This window comes from Oryctolagus cuniculus, chromosome 1 (assembly GCF_964237555.1).
Source record: "Oryctolagus cuniculus chromosome 1, mOryCun1.1, whole genome shotgun sequence".
In the NCBI taxonomy this organism is placed as follows: domain Eukaryota; kingdom Metazoa; phylum Chordata; class Mammalia; order Lagomorpha; family Leporidae; genus Oryctolagus; species Oryctolagus cuniculus.
The window spans coordinates 47,262,829-47,282,751 of NC_091432.1; the positions used below are offsets into that span (position 1 = coordinate 47,262,829).

General features: G+C 40.2%; 1 protein-coding gene across 2 annotated transcripts in view; it reads right to left on the bottom strand.

Annotated features, from left to right (window-relative positions):
• The window catches only part of ZDHHC13 (zinc finger DHHC-type palmitoyltransferase 13), a 56,968-nt gene that overhangs the window by 21,468 nt on the left and 15,577 nt on the right, over positions 1 to 19,923 (bottom strand). For both annotated transcript variants that reach the window (XM_051851863.2, XM_008268654.4), the window contains exons 2-9: positions 15,377 to 15,522; positions 13,010 to 13,132; positions 11,345 to 11,422; positions 10,067 to 10,211; positions 8,635 to 8,699; positions 5,751 to 5,913; positions 5,380 to 5,505; positions 2,703 to 2,836 (exon numbers count right to left, since the gene is read on the bottom strand). In XM_051851863.2, coding sequence (XP_051707823.1) covers positions 2,703 to 2,836; positions 5,380 to 5,505; positions 5,751 to 5,913; positions 8,635 to 8,699; positions 10,067 to 10,211; positions 11,345 to 11,422; positions 13,010 to 13,132; positions 15,377 to 15,522 — 980 coding nt within the window. The remainder of the gene's footprint in view (positions 1 to 2,702; positions 2,837 to 5,379; positions 5,506 to 5,750; positions 5,914 to 8,634; positions 8,700 to 10,066; positions 10,212 to 11,344; positions 11,423 to 13,009; positions 13,133 to 15,376; positions 15,523 to 19,923) is intronic.

The following is a 19,923-nucleotide window of genomic DNA, read 5'->3' on the forward strand; positions in this document are numbered from 1 at the left end:
TCTAAAATGCAAAAATGTAAAAACTTGGAGATTTACCCTCACATTTAACCAGCTTTCTTCCAGAGGTTAGCAATAAATTTGAAACACACAGACAAACACAACCTGAAGGACCTTCAACCGGCCTGCAACTAGTCAGAGAAGCAGACACTATAGGAGAAAGATACATACAGGCTGAAAACAACACTATTCCCACAACACTAACAATCCTGCTTGGGTAATAAGCAACTTGAAGCCCATATATGACTTAGTCAAAATGTTTAATACTTGTAGTTTCAAAACAAACAAAATCTGTCGCACACATCGAATACTCAATATTGTCACAGTATATATGAATATATCAAGTTTACCTGGATATATTTTAAAATTTACACCAGGAACAAACAGTGGTTGATTATGGGTGGGAAGGGTTTTTAAAAAGGTATCAGGATCATAACCATAATTAGGATAAAATCATATTTAGAAGAGCCAGTGACTCCAAACTTCAGGCACCCAACATGCTGCTAGAATAGGACAAATGGAGTTGCTGTAAACTCCAGGCTATGGCAAAAAAAAAAAAAAAAAAAGCATCTAACCCATCTAATGAGGTAGTGCAGAGAAACAACTAATCTGTAAGAGCCTGTTAGTACTACCTGTCTGCTGACAGGTATCCCGCCACAGCCTGGCTCAGTAAGGGAGTGCACCTGGAGCCTAACAGGAACAGAATTTTGCAGCTGTGTACCTCCAGGACACTGGGAGGAGGAGAGAAATAAAAGCAGTATAGACAACGCTGCCATTTGTCTTTGACTAATATTTGAATTATTCAAATGACTAACATTTGAATACATATGCCAAGCATAGTATTTGAAGCCCTCAACTCACTATCATCAAAAACAAAAGTTGTCATATGATTTTTCTCACAATATAGGTTTCAACTAAAACAAAAAACACAAAATACCAATTTTTCCTATATTAGGTGGGGGTATTGCATTCCCTTGCTTCTTCCCAAGGGGGAGAAAAATGAGGTGATGTGGTCTAAAATTTATTTAGAGACTGAGTCAATCCAATTATGGAAGATTAATGTACATCTCTAAATTACAAATTTTCTGTGTTAAGTATTTTTGTTTTGAAGTTTTACTTTACATTTAAATTCTAATTCATTATTGTCAATTATCCTGCTCTTGGCTGACCAAGCAATAGGATTCCTCTAATACTGTTTTCTCTTAATGACAAAAGCAGCGCCTGTTTATTGCTTTAGATGCTGGCAAGCAAAAGGGGGATCCGGGAATACCCATAATCACAGTCTACAGATAACAACACTTCATTTCCCTTTAAACCCTTTACTATGGGTCAGCATCATTACATTTTTCTTAGACTTGGGGAATGAAAATGTGTAATAGCAGAGACAAATTTCCTGCTTTTATGGCCTTATATTGCAGAAGAGAAATTCAGTGCTATGAATAAAATAAGACAGGGCAACACAGCAGAATCGGTCATGAACAGCCTCCCTAAGGAGGTGACATTTGAACTGGCCTGAATGACATCTTACAGCTATGCAGAGATAAGGTATCCGAGCACTTCAGACAACAGCCAAGGCGGCCCCAGGTAGGAATGAGTCTGGCTCCATGTGTTCCAGGGAGAGAACGACTGGAGGGCAGCGAGGGGGAAGAAGTGAGTTCAGCCAGGAGGGAATGAAACACATCATACATCATAGGCAAGAAGGCTGGATTTCACTCTGACAAAAGGGGGAAAATTTCTAGAGGCTTTTACAGAGGGAGATAAGACAGAAAATGATCTGCCTCTTAAAAAGACCACTGCGATTGCCAAGTGGGAAATGAACCCCATGGGGATAAGAGAAAAAAGGGGCAACCAGTTAGGAGGCTAGGTCTGAGTTGCCAGTTGTGGAGATGGAGAGCAGCAGAGCAGCTGCAGGCAGAGCAGGACGCCTGGGCAATGGGCTGGATGTGGGAACTGAGAGGGGAAGAAGCATGCATGATCCCGGTCTCACATGCACAGGAGGAGCCCGATGCCACCTTACTGAGGCAGCAAGAGGGACAGAAGAGACTGGGATGTGATACTCTGTGTGTCAGCCATTGTTCTAAGTGTTTACATGTACTAGCACAAGGCAAGCAGTATCACAATAATTATCCTCATTTTATACAACAACAAACTGAGGCAGAAAAGTAAAGCAACTGCTCGAAGTCAGAATGCTACGTGGTTAAAGCTTGACTCGAATCCAGGGACTTGACTCTGAACCATTAACTATATTTAAACACATATAAGTATTTCCCTGAAAAATGGAATCATACCACACTATTTTACAACTTACCACAATTTAATTAGGTTGTTTTAACTGAAAATCACAGAGAGCAAAAATAACTAGGCTTTTAAATTTTATTTAGAAAATGAAAAAAAAAATTTCTGAAAAACAGGCAAAAATACAGCAAGATATAAAATGGTTACAAAAATCTCCCTACTATTCATCAAAACAGTTCAAAAAGTGGCAGGGTATTTATTTTCCAACAATCGCCAATTCAGTCAAATTACAGGGTTGAACACTTTGCTTTCAGCCAAATCATAGGCTACTAGCACCCCCAAGGACACTGTTCTATGTTAAATAATATTTATAGCTCAATAAAAATCTGTGATTCCAGCTAATCAACAACAGAAATAAACAATTAAATTGGACATGCAATAAGCCTACTTGCAGAGACTAATATACACACCTCGGAAACAAAGATGTCAGAAAAAATAATGTCACTAGAAGACATCCTTTCAAAAGCCAAGAGTCTGAATTGTGGTCCAATATGTATCCAACAGCCCACATGGTAATCACAGACAGCAGCAGCAGCAGGAACAGCTATCAGGAGATTCAGAATTTTAGAACTTTAAGGGTGTCACTTTCTAAGTATCTAATGACAATTAGTTCAATACAAGAATTACTTCCTAAGTATACAATAATAATTAAAATTGCAGAATTAACAGATTTTTTTCCTTCAAAGTTGCCAACTGATAAACCTCAAGTTTAAGAAGACACATCCTGCAACCACCTTTTAGAAGCCCTACTTTTTATGAAAGGTTGCTAAAACATGCTGTGTTTTGCTTTGCTTCCCTCTAGGAAATAGTGGTCTTTTAGAAAAGTGCTAATGATAGCTGAAATTTAAAGAAAACAATTCCTCTCCAATAGCATTTTAAATCAGAAAGCAAGATAAAGGCACCACATCAAAATCAATACACCCAAGACTCATATACCCAGGAACTCCACCCTGGGCAGTGGGTGGTGTCATCCCCAAATAAAAGGTGGAAGGAACAAATCTGCAGAGATGTGCTTACTCTGCAGAGTGTAGAACTATAAATACCTGCGGATACCTAGAAGAAATCCAGAAGGGAGTCAACTCAGGTCTCTTTCCAGAAGACTTGAGATTTATGAGCATATAAGCAGTAAAGCTATGGGCGCACAATGTCCCAAAGACTGTGTGTAGATAGAAAGGGACAGAATCTTGCCTAACACAAACATTTAAGGTTGAGGGGAAAAGATTAATCTAAATCCCCAGAGGTAACCAGGAAAGCCTGATCAGAATGAGAACCTTAACAAAGAGGTTTCTGAGAAGCCAGGGAAGAGAGCTTCAAGAATTGAGTAGTCTGTGTCAAACGTCACATGAAGGTCAAAGAGTGAAATATCGAGGCTGGCATCATGGCACAGCAGGTAAAGCCACTGCCTGTGATGCTGGCATCCCATATGGGCACTGGTTTGAGTCCCAGCTGCTCCAGTTCCAATTCAGCTCCCTGCCAATGGCCTGGGAAAAACAGAAGAAGATGGCCCAAGTGTTTGGGCCACTGCATCTACATGGGAGACCTGTATGAAGCTCCTTGCTCCTGGCTTTGGCTTAGCCCAGCCCTGGCTGTTGTGATCATCTGGGGAGTGAACTAACTGATGGAAGACCTCTATCTGTCTCTCTCCCTAACTGTGACTTTCAAATAAATAAACAAATCTTTTTTAAAAAGAGTGAAATATGTCCCCAGTATACTACAGACTCAGGTTTATTTTGGAAAAGTTAAAATACTGCCTGCCTAGACTACTGCTTACAATGTAGGTGACTGCACATTTCTGCAATATAGTCCTTAATTAAAAGATCTGACATATTGAAAGCGAGCTGGGCTTGTGCAAAAGCAGAGGAAAAACATATTTTGTCCAATATTCTCCCATTTTTACTTCTCAAAGTCAAATCAGGGGATGGACAATTTCAAATGATATCAAATCCTTAAAATGCGTCCAATTCAGGTTGCTTGATGACATAAAATGAGCAAGCTTAGGTTTCAAAAAGTAAATTTAGATCCTGCATAATCTCAGATTAGAAAGAATTAAATATGAATATCAAAAGTCTAAATCCTAGGTCTGACACTAATACATGAAACTCATAATACATTCAACAAATAGGTGAGGGCAATCTGCATGCAATGCATTGTTCCAGATACTTGGGCCATATCTACAAATTAAAGGCCTCCTCTCATAAAGCTTAAATTCTAGTTGGAGAAGACAGACTAATAAATGTATGAAGAGAATTTTATAGTACCTAAAAATCTGGATCACATGTAGTTTTGCAGGCCAGCATGGGGACTTGGCTTTTAGACCAGGAGAGGTGGGGAAACACAAAAGCAAGGAGTTCTAGTGATGGGTGACTGGATCTGACTTACACTTTTAAAAGATCCATCTGTTGGGCCAACAATGGAGTAAGATAGGGTCGGATTCTGGAGTGATACTGAAGGCAGAATAGCCAAGGTGCCTTTCCAATGAACTGGGTATGTGGTATGATACAGAAAAGGCAAAGATGTGTGGAAAGAGAGACTTGTCACCTACTGGGATGCAGAGGCTTAGATGGGGGGGGGGGGGTAGAGAAGCAGATCAGTGGTTCAACTTTTGATGTCACATTAGAGACACTTCTAGACACTGAGCTCGATGGATCCAAAGAGAGAAATAGGGGAGATGTCAACATATAAATGACATTTTGGCAATAGATAGAAAAAAGGTTCAGGGAGAAAATCCTAGGATCTGCTACCAACTGGAGGTTGGGGCAGGAGGAGTAGAGAAGCTGGCAGCTTCTGGAAGAATCTAAGCTATTCACATTTCAATTCATTCAGTAAATAAATGTGAGAATGCATCCTCATATTCAAAGTCACATGCAGGTTTAGAGCTCATCTCGCTGAGGATCAACATCAAAGTCAATGAAAGTATCAAATTTTCAGCTCTGGGTTGTAGGACACATGAGAAAGGAAAGATTTAATGTACAGAGAGAATACAACATAAAGTCAACTCGCTAGTTTCCCTTGATGTCCTAAGAAACAGAAACATATTAACCAAAACCATTCTTATATTCCAAAGATTAGGCTCCCAATGAAAAGTACCTCGCATTTCTGTAGCCACCGCCAGAGTCTGAACTTTTGGTTGGCTCTCATCTTGGCTTCTGTTCTCAGCATGTGAATAATGAGACGATTTTTGTTTTGTAGAGCCACATCAAGAGGTGTTTCTCCCTTAATATGAAAGAAAGCATTCAATTACATTATATATATATAAATATATATATATGCTAACCATGTTTTTTTTTTTTTTAACTCACCAGGATCACAGACTCAACACATTTCTTCCAAGAGTATCTAGCTATTAGTGTTTATATCTATTTTGTGGTAATCGAAGACAAATTCATAGCCTATCTTTATGTTAACTTATCATTCTTCTAAGTAAAGATAAACTAAAGGAGGTAAATACCTGATCATACCTTAACGTTTCGGATATCCAGGCTAGAACCAGCCTCCAAAAGTTTATGAACTGCATTCACATTTCCTGCTGCAACTGCCCAATGAAGTGGAGTGTTTTGGTGGATTTTGTCAACCACACTGAGTGAAGGATTAAATTTTAAAAGAAATCCAGTGGGTTCTGGCCTGTCTCAAAGCAATAAAATACCAAGGGGTGTTATCAGACATGATGATTTGAAGAGTAAATGCAAATAATAAAGCTTTTAAGGTAACGCATCAATTAACCGATTAGTAAGTGTTCTGAACAACTGGGGGGGGGGGACTTCTTTATACAGAATTCTAATCTAGTTATTCACAGGAGAAATTTTGGGGAAAAAAGACATCTATAAAATGATAGTCTATTGGCCGGCGCCGCGGCTCACTAGGCTAATCCTCCGCCTTGAGGCGCCGGCACACCGGGTTCTAGTCCCAGTTGGGGCGCCGGATTCTGTCCCAGTTGCCCCTCTTCCAGGCCAGCTCTCTGCTGTGGCCAGGAGTGCAGTGGAGGATGGCCCAAGTGCTTGGGCCCTGCACCCCATGGGAGACCAGGAGAAGCACCTGGCTCCTGCCATCGGATCAGCGCTGGCCGCAGCACACCGGCCGCGGCGGCCATTGGAGGGTGAACCAATGATAAAGGAAGACCTTTCTCTCTGTCTCTCTCTGTCCACTCTGCCTGTCAAAAAAAAAAAAAAAAAAAAAAAGATAGTCTATTATACAGGTAATATAATTTTTTAAAGATTTGTTTATTTGAAAGGCACAGTTACAGAGAGAGAGGAGAGGCAGAGAGAGAGAGGGAGAGGTCTTCCATGGCTGGTTCACTCCCTAATTGACCGCAATGGCCGGAGCTGCGCAGATCCAAAGCCAGGAGCCTGGAGCTTCTTCCGGATCTCCCACATGGGTGCAGGGGTCCAAGGACTTGGGCCATCTTCTACTGCTTTCCCAGGCCATAGCAGAGAGCTAGATGGGAAGTGGAGCAGCTGGGTCTTGAACCGGCGCCCATACGGGATGCCGGCACTGCAGGCGGTGGTTTTACCTGCTAAGCCATAGCACTGGCCCCAGATAACATAATTTTAACATCAATACAGTGGAATAACTGTTTTGTGTTTTAGACTTCATGTTATTTTTCTACTGGTTAACATATGTTTTTAAAAATTTATTTATTTTTTGTTTGAAAGGCAGAGAGAGAGAGAGGGAGGGAGAGAGAGGGAGAGAGAAAAGGAGAGGGAAGGGGGGGGAGGAAGGGAGGGAGAGACCTTCCATATGCTGGTTCACCCCCCAAATGGCCACAACAGCCAGAGCTGAGCCAATCTGAAGCTAGGAATTAGGATCCAGGAGCTTCTTCTGGGTCTCCCACATGGTTGCAAGGGCCCAGGCACTTGGGTCATCTTCTATTGCTTTCCCAGGCCATAGCAGAGAGCGGGATCAGAAATGGGGCAGCCAAGGCTTGAATGGGCACCCATATGAGATGCTGGCATTGCAGGCAGTGGCTTCACCAGCTACGCAACAGCGCTGGCCCCTGTATTTTTTTTTTTTTTTTTTTTGACAGGCAGAGTGGACAGTGAGAGAGAGAGACAGAGAGAAAGGTCTTCCTTTGCCGTTGGTTCACCCTCCAATGGCCGCCGCGGCCGGCACACCGCGCTGATCCGATGGCAGGAACCAGGAGCTTCTCCTGGTCTCCCATGGGGTGCAGGGCCCAAGTACTTGGGCCATCTTCCACTGCACTCCTGGCCAAAGCAGAGAGCTGGCCTGGAAGAGGAGCAACCAGGACAGAATCTGGCACCCGGACCAGGACTAGAACCTGGTGTGCCGGCGCCGCAGGCAGAGGATTAGCCTAGTGAGCCACGGCACTGGCCCCATATTTTTTTTTTAATTATGGATTTAAGTTTGGCCAGTATTAAATGTTATTTATTTAATTAAAGAGGAAATGCATAATGTTATTTTTGAGGAGTTAAACCAAGAGATAACTTGACATACTCTCTCTACTCATTTATTAAACAGGTATAAATATTATCCTAAAATATTTAGAAAATTATGAACTAGAAGAAGAAAATACTTTACTTTATCGCCAATACATTCTCTTCCTTCATGACTACAAGAGATTATTTAATAAAATAGTATTCTATTTTAATTATTCTATCAAGATCTTTAGATAATATATCATTCCTTAGAGTTAACAAGGAAGATAAAATGCTTTTTGACAAAATTCTGCCCCAGCCCCACTACTCCATGAACAAAAGGAAAACAGCATTAGAACTCAGTTATTAGAAGAAAGAAGTACAAATAGAATCAGAAATTCAGTATAACAGACAAACTGTAGCGCTTGCTCATATTTGCATAAAATACCAGCAATTGGACCACACTTGTAGTTCTAAGAAACATACGTAGGAAACTTTAAATATGTAAATGTAAATGCCTGATGAAAACACACAAACACTCTCTTCATAGAGCAGTTACAGTCAATATTGTCAGAGCAGCCAATAATGATGCCAGGGAATCTTGAAATTACCGTTTTCCTAAAACAGATTTATTACTCAGATTGTAAATTATGAGAACATTTAAATTTATAGCCATTTCTAAAATGCAAAAGAGGAAATATAAGTTATGTTACTATAAATAAGTTTGTTAAGGAACTGCTATCTGTTCTTTAAGGGGACTCTTCTTCTTACCAGTAGTTTTCATATTACCGTGTATTTCAATAGTACCTTTTTAACTACAGCTATAAGACTGTATCACAATCACAAGGCAAAAAATCTTACTGTCTTGAGAACATACTATCATCTCTCATAGACTGAGATACTTAAAATCATATACACAGAAAATAAACTGATGGAATCAAGAATCAGATTGAGGCAATTCTATTAGACTCACCCAATTACTTTTTGAGCTGATAACATAAGAGGTGTCTGCCCATTTACATCTGTCATATTCACGCTCTATTCAAACAGAAGAATTGATTAGCATAACCATAAACACAGTCAAAATTCTCTTTCTTCTCCTGGTAGAAATACATTCAGTGCTATCAGTGTGTCTACCAGAAGAGTTCAAGTATCATGTGAATAAAAGAATGTTGTGTTTCAATTCCTTAGGGTAAAAACCCATGGATTTCTATAAGGTATTTTAAAAGGGGAAATCTGAGTACATGATGTAAAACATTATATGATGTGAATGGAAGCCACCTGGGGGAAAAGTAAACTTGCTAACAACATCAAATATAAGAGATGTAGAGAGCTTGGAAGTCATCCAGCTAGACCTTAACTGACAGGTTAATTCCCACTATCTTTTCTTACACAAAGTCATCCTGTTCTACTCAACACTTTCTGTAACAGTAAACACTCCCTACCTTCTGATGCCAATTGAGATTTTGGATTTATAATATTAAGTTTCAAATAGTAGAATATGAATAGTTCTTTTCTATTTTCTGAATTAGAGGAAAAAGGAAATCCTAATTCCATGAGAGTATTTTCCTTTTAATAAAATAGGTCTAGGTTTTTGATACACAGTTAAGTCTCCAATCAAGCCAAAGAAAAAGAATTTCAGTTACCAATGATTCTTAGGAGCTCTGGAAAAACAGAACTTGGAAAGGAGCCCAAAGAGAAGCAGAAATGATTCCTCCTCATATACCATTCCAAAATAAAACCCAGGAGGTTATAATTATTCTACTTCAATTGGCAAAGTCTGAGAGAAAGTACTTATTTAATGGGAGCACTACCCTTGCAACAGCATTTGTGCAAACATGTTTCCACTATGGTTACAGGAAAGACTGCTAACATACCAACTACTCTGTTACCAGGAAGCCCATGCCAGGCAAGTATAGCTGACAGTGAAACTCCCACTGCCAATAACCTATAATTTAACCTATGCCTCTTAAGGCAAGTCAATTTTCCTGAAATTACTTTAGAGAACAATAAGAAACACACATTCAAATTGGATCCCATTTGGGCTCAAATAATGAAAGCAAATGATGGGTTAATCTGGTGATCTGACTACCATTCCTACATTCAATCAGAAGAAAAATATAGGCTTTGAAGGCATGTTTTTGAAAAACTGCAAATTACTAGGCTCCTAAGAAAAACAAGTTTCAGAAACATCTATTATATGTTACTGAGCTAAATGACCTGTCTTTTATCTCCAGTGAAGCTGGAAAAGCAGTAGTCAAGAGCTACACATTTACTAAGGCTAATTTTTAATATCTGGGTACCCATTAACTTCCACTTTAAAAACAAGGACAGACTATCACTAATAATCTTCCCAGTCTCTCAGGTTGTAATAGCTGGAGTGTAAGACACAATTCAAAGCATACCTGTCCCTTTGAGATGAGATATGCTATAATAGGCATGTGTTGAAATAAAACTGCCAGGTGAATACTGCTGAATCCCTCTCCATCAATGAGAGCTGGGTCTGCACCATGCTGAATTAATAATATGACCATAGGTAAATGCCCTTGTCTGTAAATAGAAGACAAAAAAGTATGCTATATTCTGCGCCATCCAGAAAAAGAAAAAAAAATGCAGGGAGAAATTGATACTCCTAAGACACGAAGAATTTTGATTAGATATCAAGGAAATTTTCTAGCAGCAGGATTTTTGAAGCACCAGAGGTTGTCTAGATATTTGACTTAGAGCCTCCAAACTTCGAACTACAAGGATAGTCCTCGAGGGCAAGTGACGGATCTGATGACCTCCAAATCTACCTCAACCACATTGCTACCACGTGCAAATAATTTTATATGGCTAAGGCTAATAATCAAAATTTTAAAAACTCTTAGACTTCACTGTTGCTATTTCAAAAAAAAAAAATCATGAGCCAGATGTGTGGAAGTATAAAACTTACAGAGAATGAATAATATCATTAAGAACCATATATGCTTATACCTGAATACAGCAGGCACTGTCCTTCAGTAGTTTAAAGGGTAAGTTACCCCTAGATTCTGAAAAACTCCTGGTTATAATGAAAAGACTGAACTTCTTGCTTTACATGAACAATTATGCATTTAATTTAGGTCATGTCAACTCTACTAACCAGAGAATGGAGCTAAAATAAAAGGAAAAGCTGTTTAGTATCCAGATTTATTAATTTCAGCTTCTGAAGGCCAATACACATCAGAGAAGAGAGGACAGTGATCCAACAATATAAATGTTCTAATAAGTTGACCAACTCAAAATTTCTTATTAATCTTGCACTAACCTCCAACCAGTGGACCCATAAGGCCCCAAAGGATATAGAGATACACTTTACATTTACTTGAAGAAGGAATAAAATTTGAAATAAAATTGAAACTATGTAAGTTTTCAAATGGGCATATATCATTCACTGAACTACTGCTTTTATTTCATGTAACCAAATCCAAGACATATATTCTAATTATAAAAAGTAAACTATAAAACACACATTTAAGTCTGATAATCATAACGGTGCTCTAAATTAAACACCAAAAACATCCTTTCTTAAACTCTTTAAAACTACATAAATAAAGGGGGACAAAAAGAAAAGAAAGCCCTTCAAGCTGTTTGTAACTGCCATTTCCAACAGAGCACTCACCTCAAGTGTCTAATTAATTTTAATATTTAAAGAAACCTACCGGATGGCCCAGTGCAGAGGAGTTGAATTTAAATCTCCACCCAATTGATCTACAACAGCACCTCTTGAAATATAAAATCTGTTAAAAACAGATACAAATGAAAATAAGGTTTGAAACTTCATATTGAGAAAGAAAATACATTTTTCCTACTAATATATAAATGTTTTGGAAAAAAGAAGTATAACTCTAATATAGACGTTTGAAAGACTTACACAGCAGTGTCAAACAAACCTCTATGGTATATTCTTAGCATGCCGATGTAATTAGCATTCCATCACAGCTCACATGCCACATATATGATGCTATTCTCTATATATCCTAACTACCTCAGCAATCCTAAAATAGTTTATAGTATCACATATTCTATTTAACTTGGAAGGGGACAGGTGAAATCAGGAAACTTACAGTGGTTGAAAATTAGAGGCCCGCGCCGCGGCTCACTAGGCTAATCCTCTGCCTGCGGCGCCGGCACACTGGGTTCTAGTCCCGGTCGGGGCGCCGGATTCTGTCCCAGTTGCCCCTTTTCCAGGCCAGCTCTCTGCTGTGGCCAGGGAGTGCAGTGGAGGATGGCCCAAGTACTTGGGCCCTGCACCCCATGGGAGACCAGGAGAAGCACCTGGCTCCTGCCATCAGATCTGCGCGGTATGCCGGCCGCAGCGCGCCAGCCACGGCGGCCACTGGAGGGTGAACCAACAGCAAAGGAAGACCTTTCTCTCTGTCTCTCTCTCTCTCACTGTCCACTCTGCCTGTCAAAAAAAATTAAAAAAAAAAAAATTAGAAGTACCACTTGAGAATGAATTCTAAAAGTAATAAAATATTCATTTAAAATCCTTTCAGCAAAGATAGATTTTTTTAATGATTTGCTGTCTATTCTTGGGACACAGATGTTATGCACTGTATAAGGTGAACCTGTATGTTAATAAGATAGATTTTCTTCTATGGTTTATAGAAGGTAACCTCTTTACTTTAAAGTTCTTCTTCATATGTTATCTAAACAATCTGCCAGTTTATTTCCACATAAAAGGAGTTTGCCTGGGTGTATATCTGTCAGAATATCTCAAACTTTAGTCAATTTTAATTTTTTAAACTTTAAGGATTTAAAATATATAATACTATAATATAAATTACTCATATACAAATATGCATATATATTTTACTTGCTAAGATATAAAACAACAACAAAAAAACAATGGATAGGCAATAGTGCTTTATGAAGGGAAATCACTTTATACGATCCATATATGCCCACTTAAAACTGTTCCATGTTTAGTTTTTTTAGAAAAAGGTTAAATTCCCTACCTACCTATTCCTCCTAGCATCACTAAGTAAGACATCTTAAAGTTTCCTCTAAACTAGACACAAGATTCTACTATCCAGAGAAAATCCGTCATATGTTTTCTTTCAAAAAATTGTCACTTTTACTTCCTAAACTTTATCTTGGGTTTTATCTCTAGTTTTCCTTTTAGGACCAGTGAGGGTCCTGCCTTAATGTTCTCTAAGGTCCTTTTCAACTCTAGTTATTGTACATAGCAGAAAGTTTCAGGGATTAATTAACAACAGACTGCAGATGGTTCAATTCTCATACATGCACTTAAAGAAAAAGAAAAATGAAGGAGTGGTCCAGAATTAGAAACACACAATTAGCACCTGTACATCCCATCTTACCTTACAAGATCCAGCCTGTTGTTAATAGCAGCCCAATGAAGAAGTGACACATTTTCTTTGTCCGGTTGTCGGACATCATATCCTGCATCCACTAACTCTTTACATCGTTCAAAAATTCCGTATCTCAAATAAGAAAAAAGGGGACAAAATTGATATTATTAAAATACTTTCAAATATCAAAATTTCTTCCTTTTACCATGTCCCTTCTTTATTCAAACTTTCCTTCTGCCAACACAGAGAAACAAGAGTTATCCCTCAGGGTCCACGGGGTAATGGCCCCCTGAAGAAACTCAAATTCATGGATGTTCAAGTCCCTTATATAAAATGGCATGGTATTTGCATATAACCTACACACGTCTTCCCATATACTTTGGGACTGAACCTGCAGGTGGGAACCTGAAAACAGACAGGCACGAGCAGAACATAGTGCAAAGCGAAACAACAAAAGCAAACTCAGTTTACTGACTGATCAAATTAATCCATTTGGAGATGAACTTGATTTTCTTAAATACACTTTCACACTCACATATGCCATCTCCTTCAGTTTCACTTGATCTTCTAGCATATCTCAGGAACACAGGGTACCAATTCCTGCCAGCAGTCTTATCTTTGAATCAAACCAAGCCCACACAATAACCTCATGATAAGGGAGAAAAACTAAAAGCAAATGTAGAACAGGAAATACTCAAGAACCAAAAACATGGGCATCCTATAGGTGCAGCACAGGGAAGAATGATGTCTTTCCTGCAGGAGACGGAGTATGATGCATAAGCTATGTGTTTACACTGAAGGCTGACAAAAGGAAAGCAAAGCTTTTCAAGCACAGGGGACAGCACACAGAGAAACAAGAGACATGGAACTGCATGGGTATTCAGAAAAATATAAACAGTTTAGCACTGTTAATGCACAAAGCCTAAGACTGGGATTGGCAAGAGATGTGACTAGAAGAAGTAGTCGAAGAACATACAGACCTTCTAGTGTATCCTACTAAGTTCAGACTTTATCTGTAGTTCAATGGGAAACCAATAGAGGGTCTTAAAGAGGAAAGCACTAAGACTTTGAGTTTTCAGAGAGATCACATCAGTGGCAGTACGGAAACTGCTCAGAACAGGGGAAGGACAGAGACCAAGAGACCAGTTTAGAGGCGACTGCAATAAACACAGGTAAAAGACAACGAGAACCTAACAAGGGGACAGGCGATAGGAACAGAAAAGGAAGGATGGAATTGAGAGATTTCTGTGACTGTCAGGAATGAGAAATACCTATTCATGATGCTATAACAAATTTTTAAGCCACTTATTAGCAATATTTCTAACAGAAACTTGAATGCTCAGTAGGCCACTGGGTTGTTTTGAAACTTACTTAAAAGGACCTCAAAGTTTCCACAGGCCCTCAAAGGTCAAAAATCAATATCCACTTAAAGTAGTGGTTACCAGGGCCTCTGGAATCCATATTAATACTTGAATAGTTTTCAATATGCTTTGAAATTGACATACATAACATATAATAAAGTGTTAAAGCCCAATAGGCTAATGAATTACCAAACATCTTTGCTTTTGACAAAATCACATCAAGTTAGTACGGTGACATCAGTTCTTTTCATGCTGATTTACTAGAGCATGATCTACATTTGATGGGCAACTTAATAGGCAGATTTTATTTGACTACTAAGAAAAAAAACAATATAGTCTAATAGACAAAATATTTTAAAATATGTTCAATGGCAAGAAATGGAGGATATGTTAATCATTAATGAGATCCAAAAGGGTGAAAACGTTGGAAATAATTGTGATACCTACAATTTGAAAATCTTAAGGAAAACTTCAAAAATGGGACTTCCATTTTCAGTGCAAGCAAAACAACCCACTGTATGTTTCAAGTGGTCAGAAAATGTATTTCTACCTTATGGCATTTCTTCCAGTGCTCCCTGGACATAGGAAAAAATTCAATAAATAAATAATTGTTAAAAATATCTATAAACATGTGAGTTCCATCTACATATTCAGGTTATAGCACATTTTAAGTTCAAACTCAGAGACTTGTTTTTGTCTCATTTTAAATCACCCGTTCATTCAACAAACATTTACTGGGCATGCTTTTACAAGACAGGAACTGTGCAAAACTCTGGAGCAACAAACAGGAAGAAGATATGCTTGTACAAAAAAAGCTTCCCCTTGCAATGTAACTGGGGAGCCTGGTCCATAAGCACTAAGCACTCTGATGCTGTAGGACAAACACCCTAAGTGTCAGTACTAACGAATTCCCAGTATGAAGTGAGGAAGGTAAACAAGTGGAGTGCCGTGAATTATACATGTATTATCCTAACTCAGCAAAACGTAAGGACAGAACAAAGTTTGAAAGACTTACTGAGTGGCTTTTACAATGTCACAGTTACTGGAGTCCTCTATAAGAGGAATAATCTCTCTCGCCTTGGCAAGTTCTTTGTCTCCGTGTGCGCAGACGCCGTGTCGACCAAACCCTGGAGGGTGGGGGCTGTGGCTGTGATTCTTGCACTGAAGAGTAAGAGTGATTTGAGAAAGCATACATGAAAATCAATGTCAGTTAAGGATGGGGGATGCTCAAAGTTTCTCAGCTTCCTAGAAGCATAAATATATCATAAACTTAACATGTATGACATTATATTTCTTTAAAAAAAAGACTTTAAAGTGTGACCTTGATTATGGTGATACTTCTGGCCATTCATTTACATAATAACCAATATAATCTCATAAATTATACAGATTCCTAAGCAGGAGTGGATTCAACTTTAGTAAAATATATTATTTTTTCCAAAGAAATGACATTTTTAAAGAGAACCTCCTCAAATTAATCCTTGCTAAGCCCATTAAGGCATTTGGATCTGGCTGAAAAGCCCATGAGAGCATTTCAGGAATGGATGATCCACATGAAGGATCTCTGAGATCCCAGTGGAAAGAAGGGGCCATCAAAGAAGGAGGTACTTCTCTCTGAACGGAGGAGAGAAGTTCCACTTTGCTTATGGCTAAATAGTGATGAAGTTTGTAGACTCTAAAGGCTTCCATAGCCTTGGCAGCTCATGTCAAGAGCCTCGGGTGATCACTGACGTCATAAGAATGTCAACTGTGTTTTTTTTTTTTTAAAGATTTATTTATTTTACACAGAGGGGAGAGGCAGAGAGAGAGAGAGGTCCTCCATGGGGCCAGCACTGTGGTGCAGTGGGTTAACGCCCTAACTTGAAGCGCTGGCATTCCATATGGGTACCAGTTCTAGTCCCAGCTGCTCCACTTCCCATCCAGCTCTCTGCTATGGCCTATGGCCTGGGACAGCAGAAGAGGATGGCCCAAGTCCTTGGGCCCCTGCACCCATGTGGGAGACCTGGAAGAAGCTCCTGGCTCCTGGCTTTGGATCGGCGCAGCTCTGGCCATTGTGGCCAACTGTCTCTACCTCTCTCTCTGACTGTCTTTCAGAAATAAATAAAATAAATCTTAAAAAAAAAAAAGAGAGAGAGAGAGAGGGGTCCTCCATCCGATGATTCACTCCCCAGTTGGCTATAACAACCGGAGCTGTGCTGATCTAAAGCCAGGAGCCAAGAGCCTCCTCTGGGCCTCACACACGGGTTCAGGGGCCAAAGGCCTTGGGCCATCCTCTACTGTCTTCCCAGGCCACAGCAGAGAGCTGGATGGGAAGAGGAGCAGCCGGGTCTTGAACTGGTGCCCACATGAGATGCAGGCACTGCAGGCGGCAGCCCCACCTGCCATGACACAGCGCTGGCCCCAGAATGTTAATTGTTAAATCAACAACAGTAAATCAACAACAGGAGGGGCTGGTGCAACAGGTTAATCCTCCACCTGAAGCAACGGCATCCCATATGGGTGCCAGTTCTAGTCCTAGTTGCCCCCTTCCAATCCAGCTCTCTGCTATGGCCTGGAGAAGCAGTAGAAGATGGCCCAACTCCTTGGGCCCCTGCACCAGTGTGGGAGACCCAGAAGAAACTCCTGGCTCCTGGCTTTGGATGGGTGCAGCTCTGGCCGTTGTATCCATTTGGGGAGTGAACCAATGGAAGGAAGACCTCTCTCTCTGTCTCTCCCTCTCACTGTAACTCTACCTCTCAAATAAATAAATAAAATCTTAAAAAAAAAAAAAAATCAACAACAGGAGGCAGTGTGCATTTACTCCCCATGTAGGACCTCTGTCCTTAATGAGTTGTACCATGAGAATTAACTGTAAAACTTGTTTTCAAACAGTACTTTATACTTTGTGTGGGGGGTGAGGGGGCAAATTGTAGAAATCTTTACTTAGTATAGAGTTGGTCTTCTGCAAATAAAGTTAATTAAAAATGAATCTTAATGAAGAATGGGATAGGAGAGGGAGTAGGAGTTGGGACAGGAGTAGGGGTGGGAGGGAGGGTATGGGGGGGGTGGAGAACTACTATATTCCTAAAGCTGTACCTATGGAATTTGTATTCATTAAATAAAAGCTTTCTTTAAAAAAAAAAAAAAAACTTGCTAAGCAAACTTAACAGATATTTATCCTCAATTTTAAAAGATGATTTAAAAACTTGCATCTTCAAAACAGGTTCCTTGGGAAACTATCAATTATTGCAATGACCTTACCTTAAAAAGTTTTTAGGGGCCAGTGCTGTGGCACAGTAGGTTAATACTCCGCCTGTGGCGCCGGCATCCCATATGGGTGCTGGTTTGAGACCCGGCTGCTCCTCTTCCAATCCCGCTCTCTGCTGTGGCCTGGGAAAGCAGAAGAGGGCCCAAGTCCTTGGGCCCCTGCACTCGCGTGGAAGACCGGGAAGCTCCAGGCTCCTGGCTTTGGATCAGCACAGCTCGGGCCGTTGTAGCCATTTGGGGAGTGAACCAATGGAAGGAAGACCTTTCTCTCTGTCTCTTCCTCTGTCTGTAACTCTACCTCTCAAATAAATAAATAAATACAATCTCTTTTTTTGAAGATTTATTTATTCATTTGAAAGTCAGAGTTACTCAGAGAGAGAAGGAGAGGCAGAGAGAGAGGTCTTCCATCCACTGGTTCACTCCCTAGTTGGTCTCAACAGCCGGAGCTGCGCCAATCTGAAGCTAGGAGCCAGGAGCCTGGAGCCTCTCCCGGGACCCCAACATGGGCGCAGGGGTAGAAGGACCTGGGCCATCTTCCACTGCTTTCCCAGGCCACAGCAGAGAGCTGGATGGGAAGTGAAGCAGCCGGGTCTCAAACCGGCACCCATATTATGGGAAGCCGACGCCTCAGGCCAGGGCGTTAACCCAACTGTGCCACAGTGCTGGCCCCTAAATAAATAAAATCTTAAAAAAAAAAGTTTTTAGAATTCCCATTCTGAAAAGAGAACAAGGTACTTTAAAAAATCCATGAAAAACTGAATGAAAAGGTAAGTTTAGTCCAAAAACTTTTGCACTCCATGCATATGATGAGTCTTTAAAAAGTTCATGGAAAATGCATGCTATGAAAAAACTATTCATGGATTTCAACATTTTAAAAAACACTTTTTTTTTTTTTTTTTTGAAAATCAGTGAGAGGGAGGGAGAGAGGGAAAGAGAGAGAATCTTCCATCTGCTGGTTCACTCCATGAACGGTTACAACAGCTGGAGCTGGGCCAGGCTGAAACCGGGACCCAGGAACTCTATCCTGGTCTCCCACAGGGGTGGCAGGGACCTAAGTACTTAGGCCATCATCTGCTGCCTTCACAGGCATATTAGCAGGAATACGAGATCAGAAGTGTGGCAGTCAGGATTCGGTCTGACCTTCTGATACAAGATGCAGGCATCCCAAGTAGGGGCTTAATCCACTACCCCACAATGCCAGCCCTCAATAATTTTTTTGTACTAAAATAAACATGTTTAATTATTTTTCCATTAACTTCTTCAAGTATCTTCATATATAAAATACATGTATATACGTTTGCATAATGTAAATAATGAATATGAAATGAACTCCTATGTCACCCATGTGACACTGACAGGACCCAGAAGACTGTTTCCAATGCATGCTATGGTCTATCATATTCCCACACTACAAAAATGGTTTCCTGATCTTAGCAATAACTTTTATTTTTTGCTTTTCTTTAGTTTTATTCCTTATGTATACACTAAAAAGTACAGATTTTTTTTTTTTTTATTTTTTGACAGGCAGAGTGGACAGTGAGAGAGAGAGACAGAGAGAAAGGTCTTCCTTTGCCGTTGGTTCACCCTCCAATGGCCGCCAAGGCCGGCGCGCTGCGGCCGGCGCACCGCGCTGATCCGATGGCAGGAGCCAGGAGCCAGGTGCTTTTCCTGGTCTCCCATGGGGTGCAGGGCCCAAGCACCTGGGCCATCCTCCACTGCACTCCCTGGCCACAGCAGAGAGCTGGCCTGGAAGAGGGGCAACCGGGACAGAATCCGGCGCCCCGACCGGGACTAGAACCCGGGGTGCCGGCGCCGCTAGGCGGAGGATTAGCCTAGAGAGCCGCGGCGCCGGCCCAAGTACAGATGTTTTTATACTTTTAATATTTATATAAATGGAGTCATACTACATGTATTCTTTATAATTTGTTTTCCTTAACATTAGACTTCACTCATATTGTAAAAAGCTACAACTGGCTCATTTTCATTGATGTAAAATGTTTGAATATATTGATGTACTACAATTAATGTATCTATTTTATTGTGATTGGATATTTGGATTTTCCCCAGTTTTTGACTATTACAATAATATTGCTATGTGCATTTTTATATGTCACTCTGGGTATATAAATATATATGTAAACAATTATTAAAGATTTATTTTTTATTTTTATTTATTTATTTACTTTTGACAGGCAGAGTGGACAGTGAGAGAGAGAAACAGAGAGAAAGGTCTTCCTTTACTGTTGGTTCACCCTCCAATGGTCGCTGTGGCTGGTGCGCTGTGGCCGGTGCACCGCGCTGATCCGAAGCCGGGAG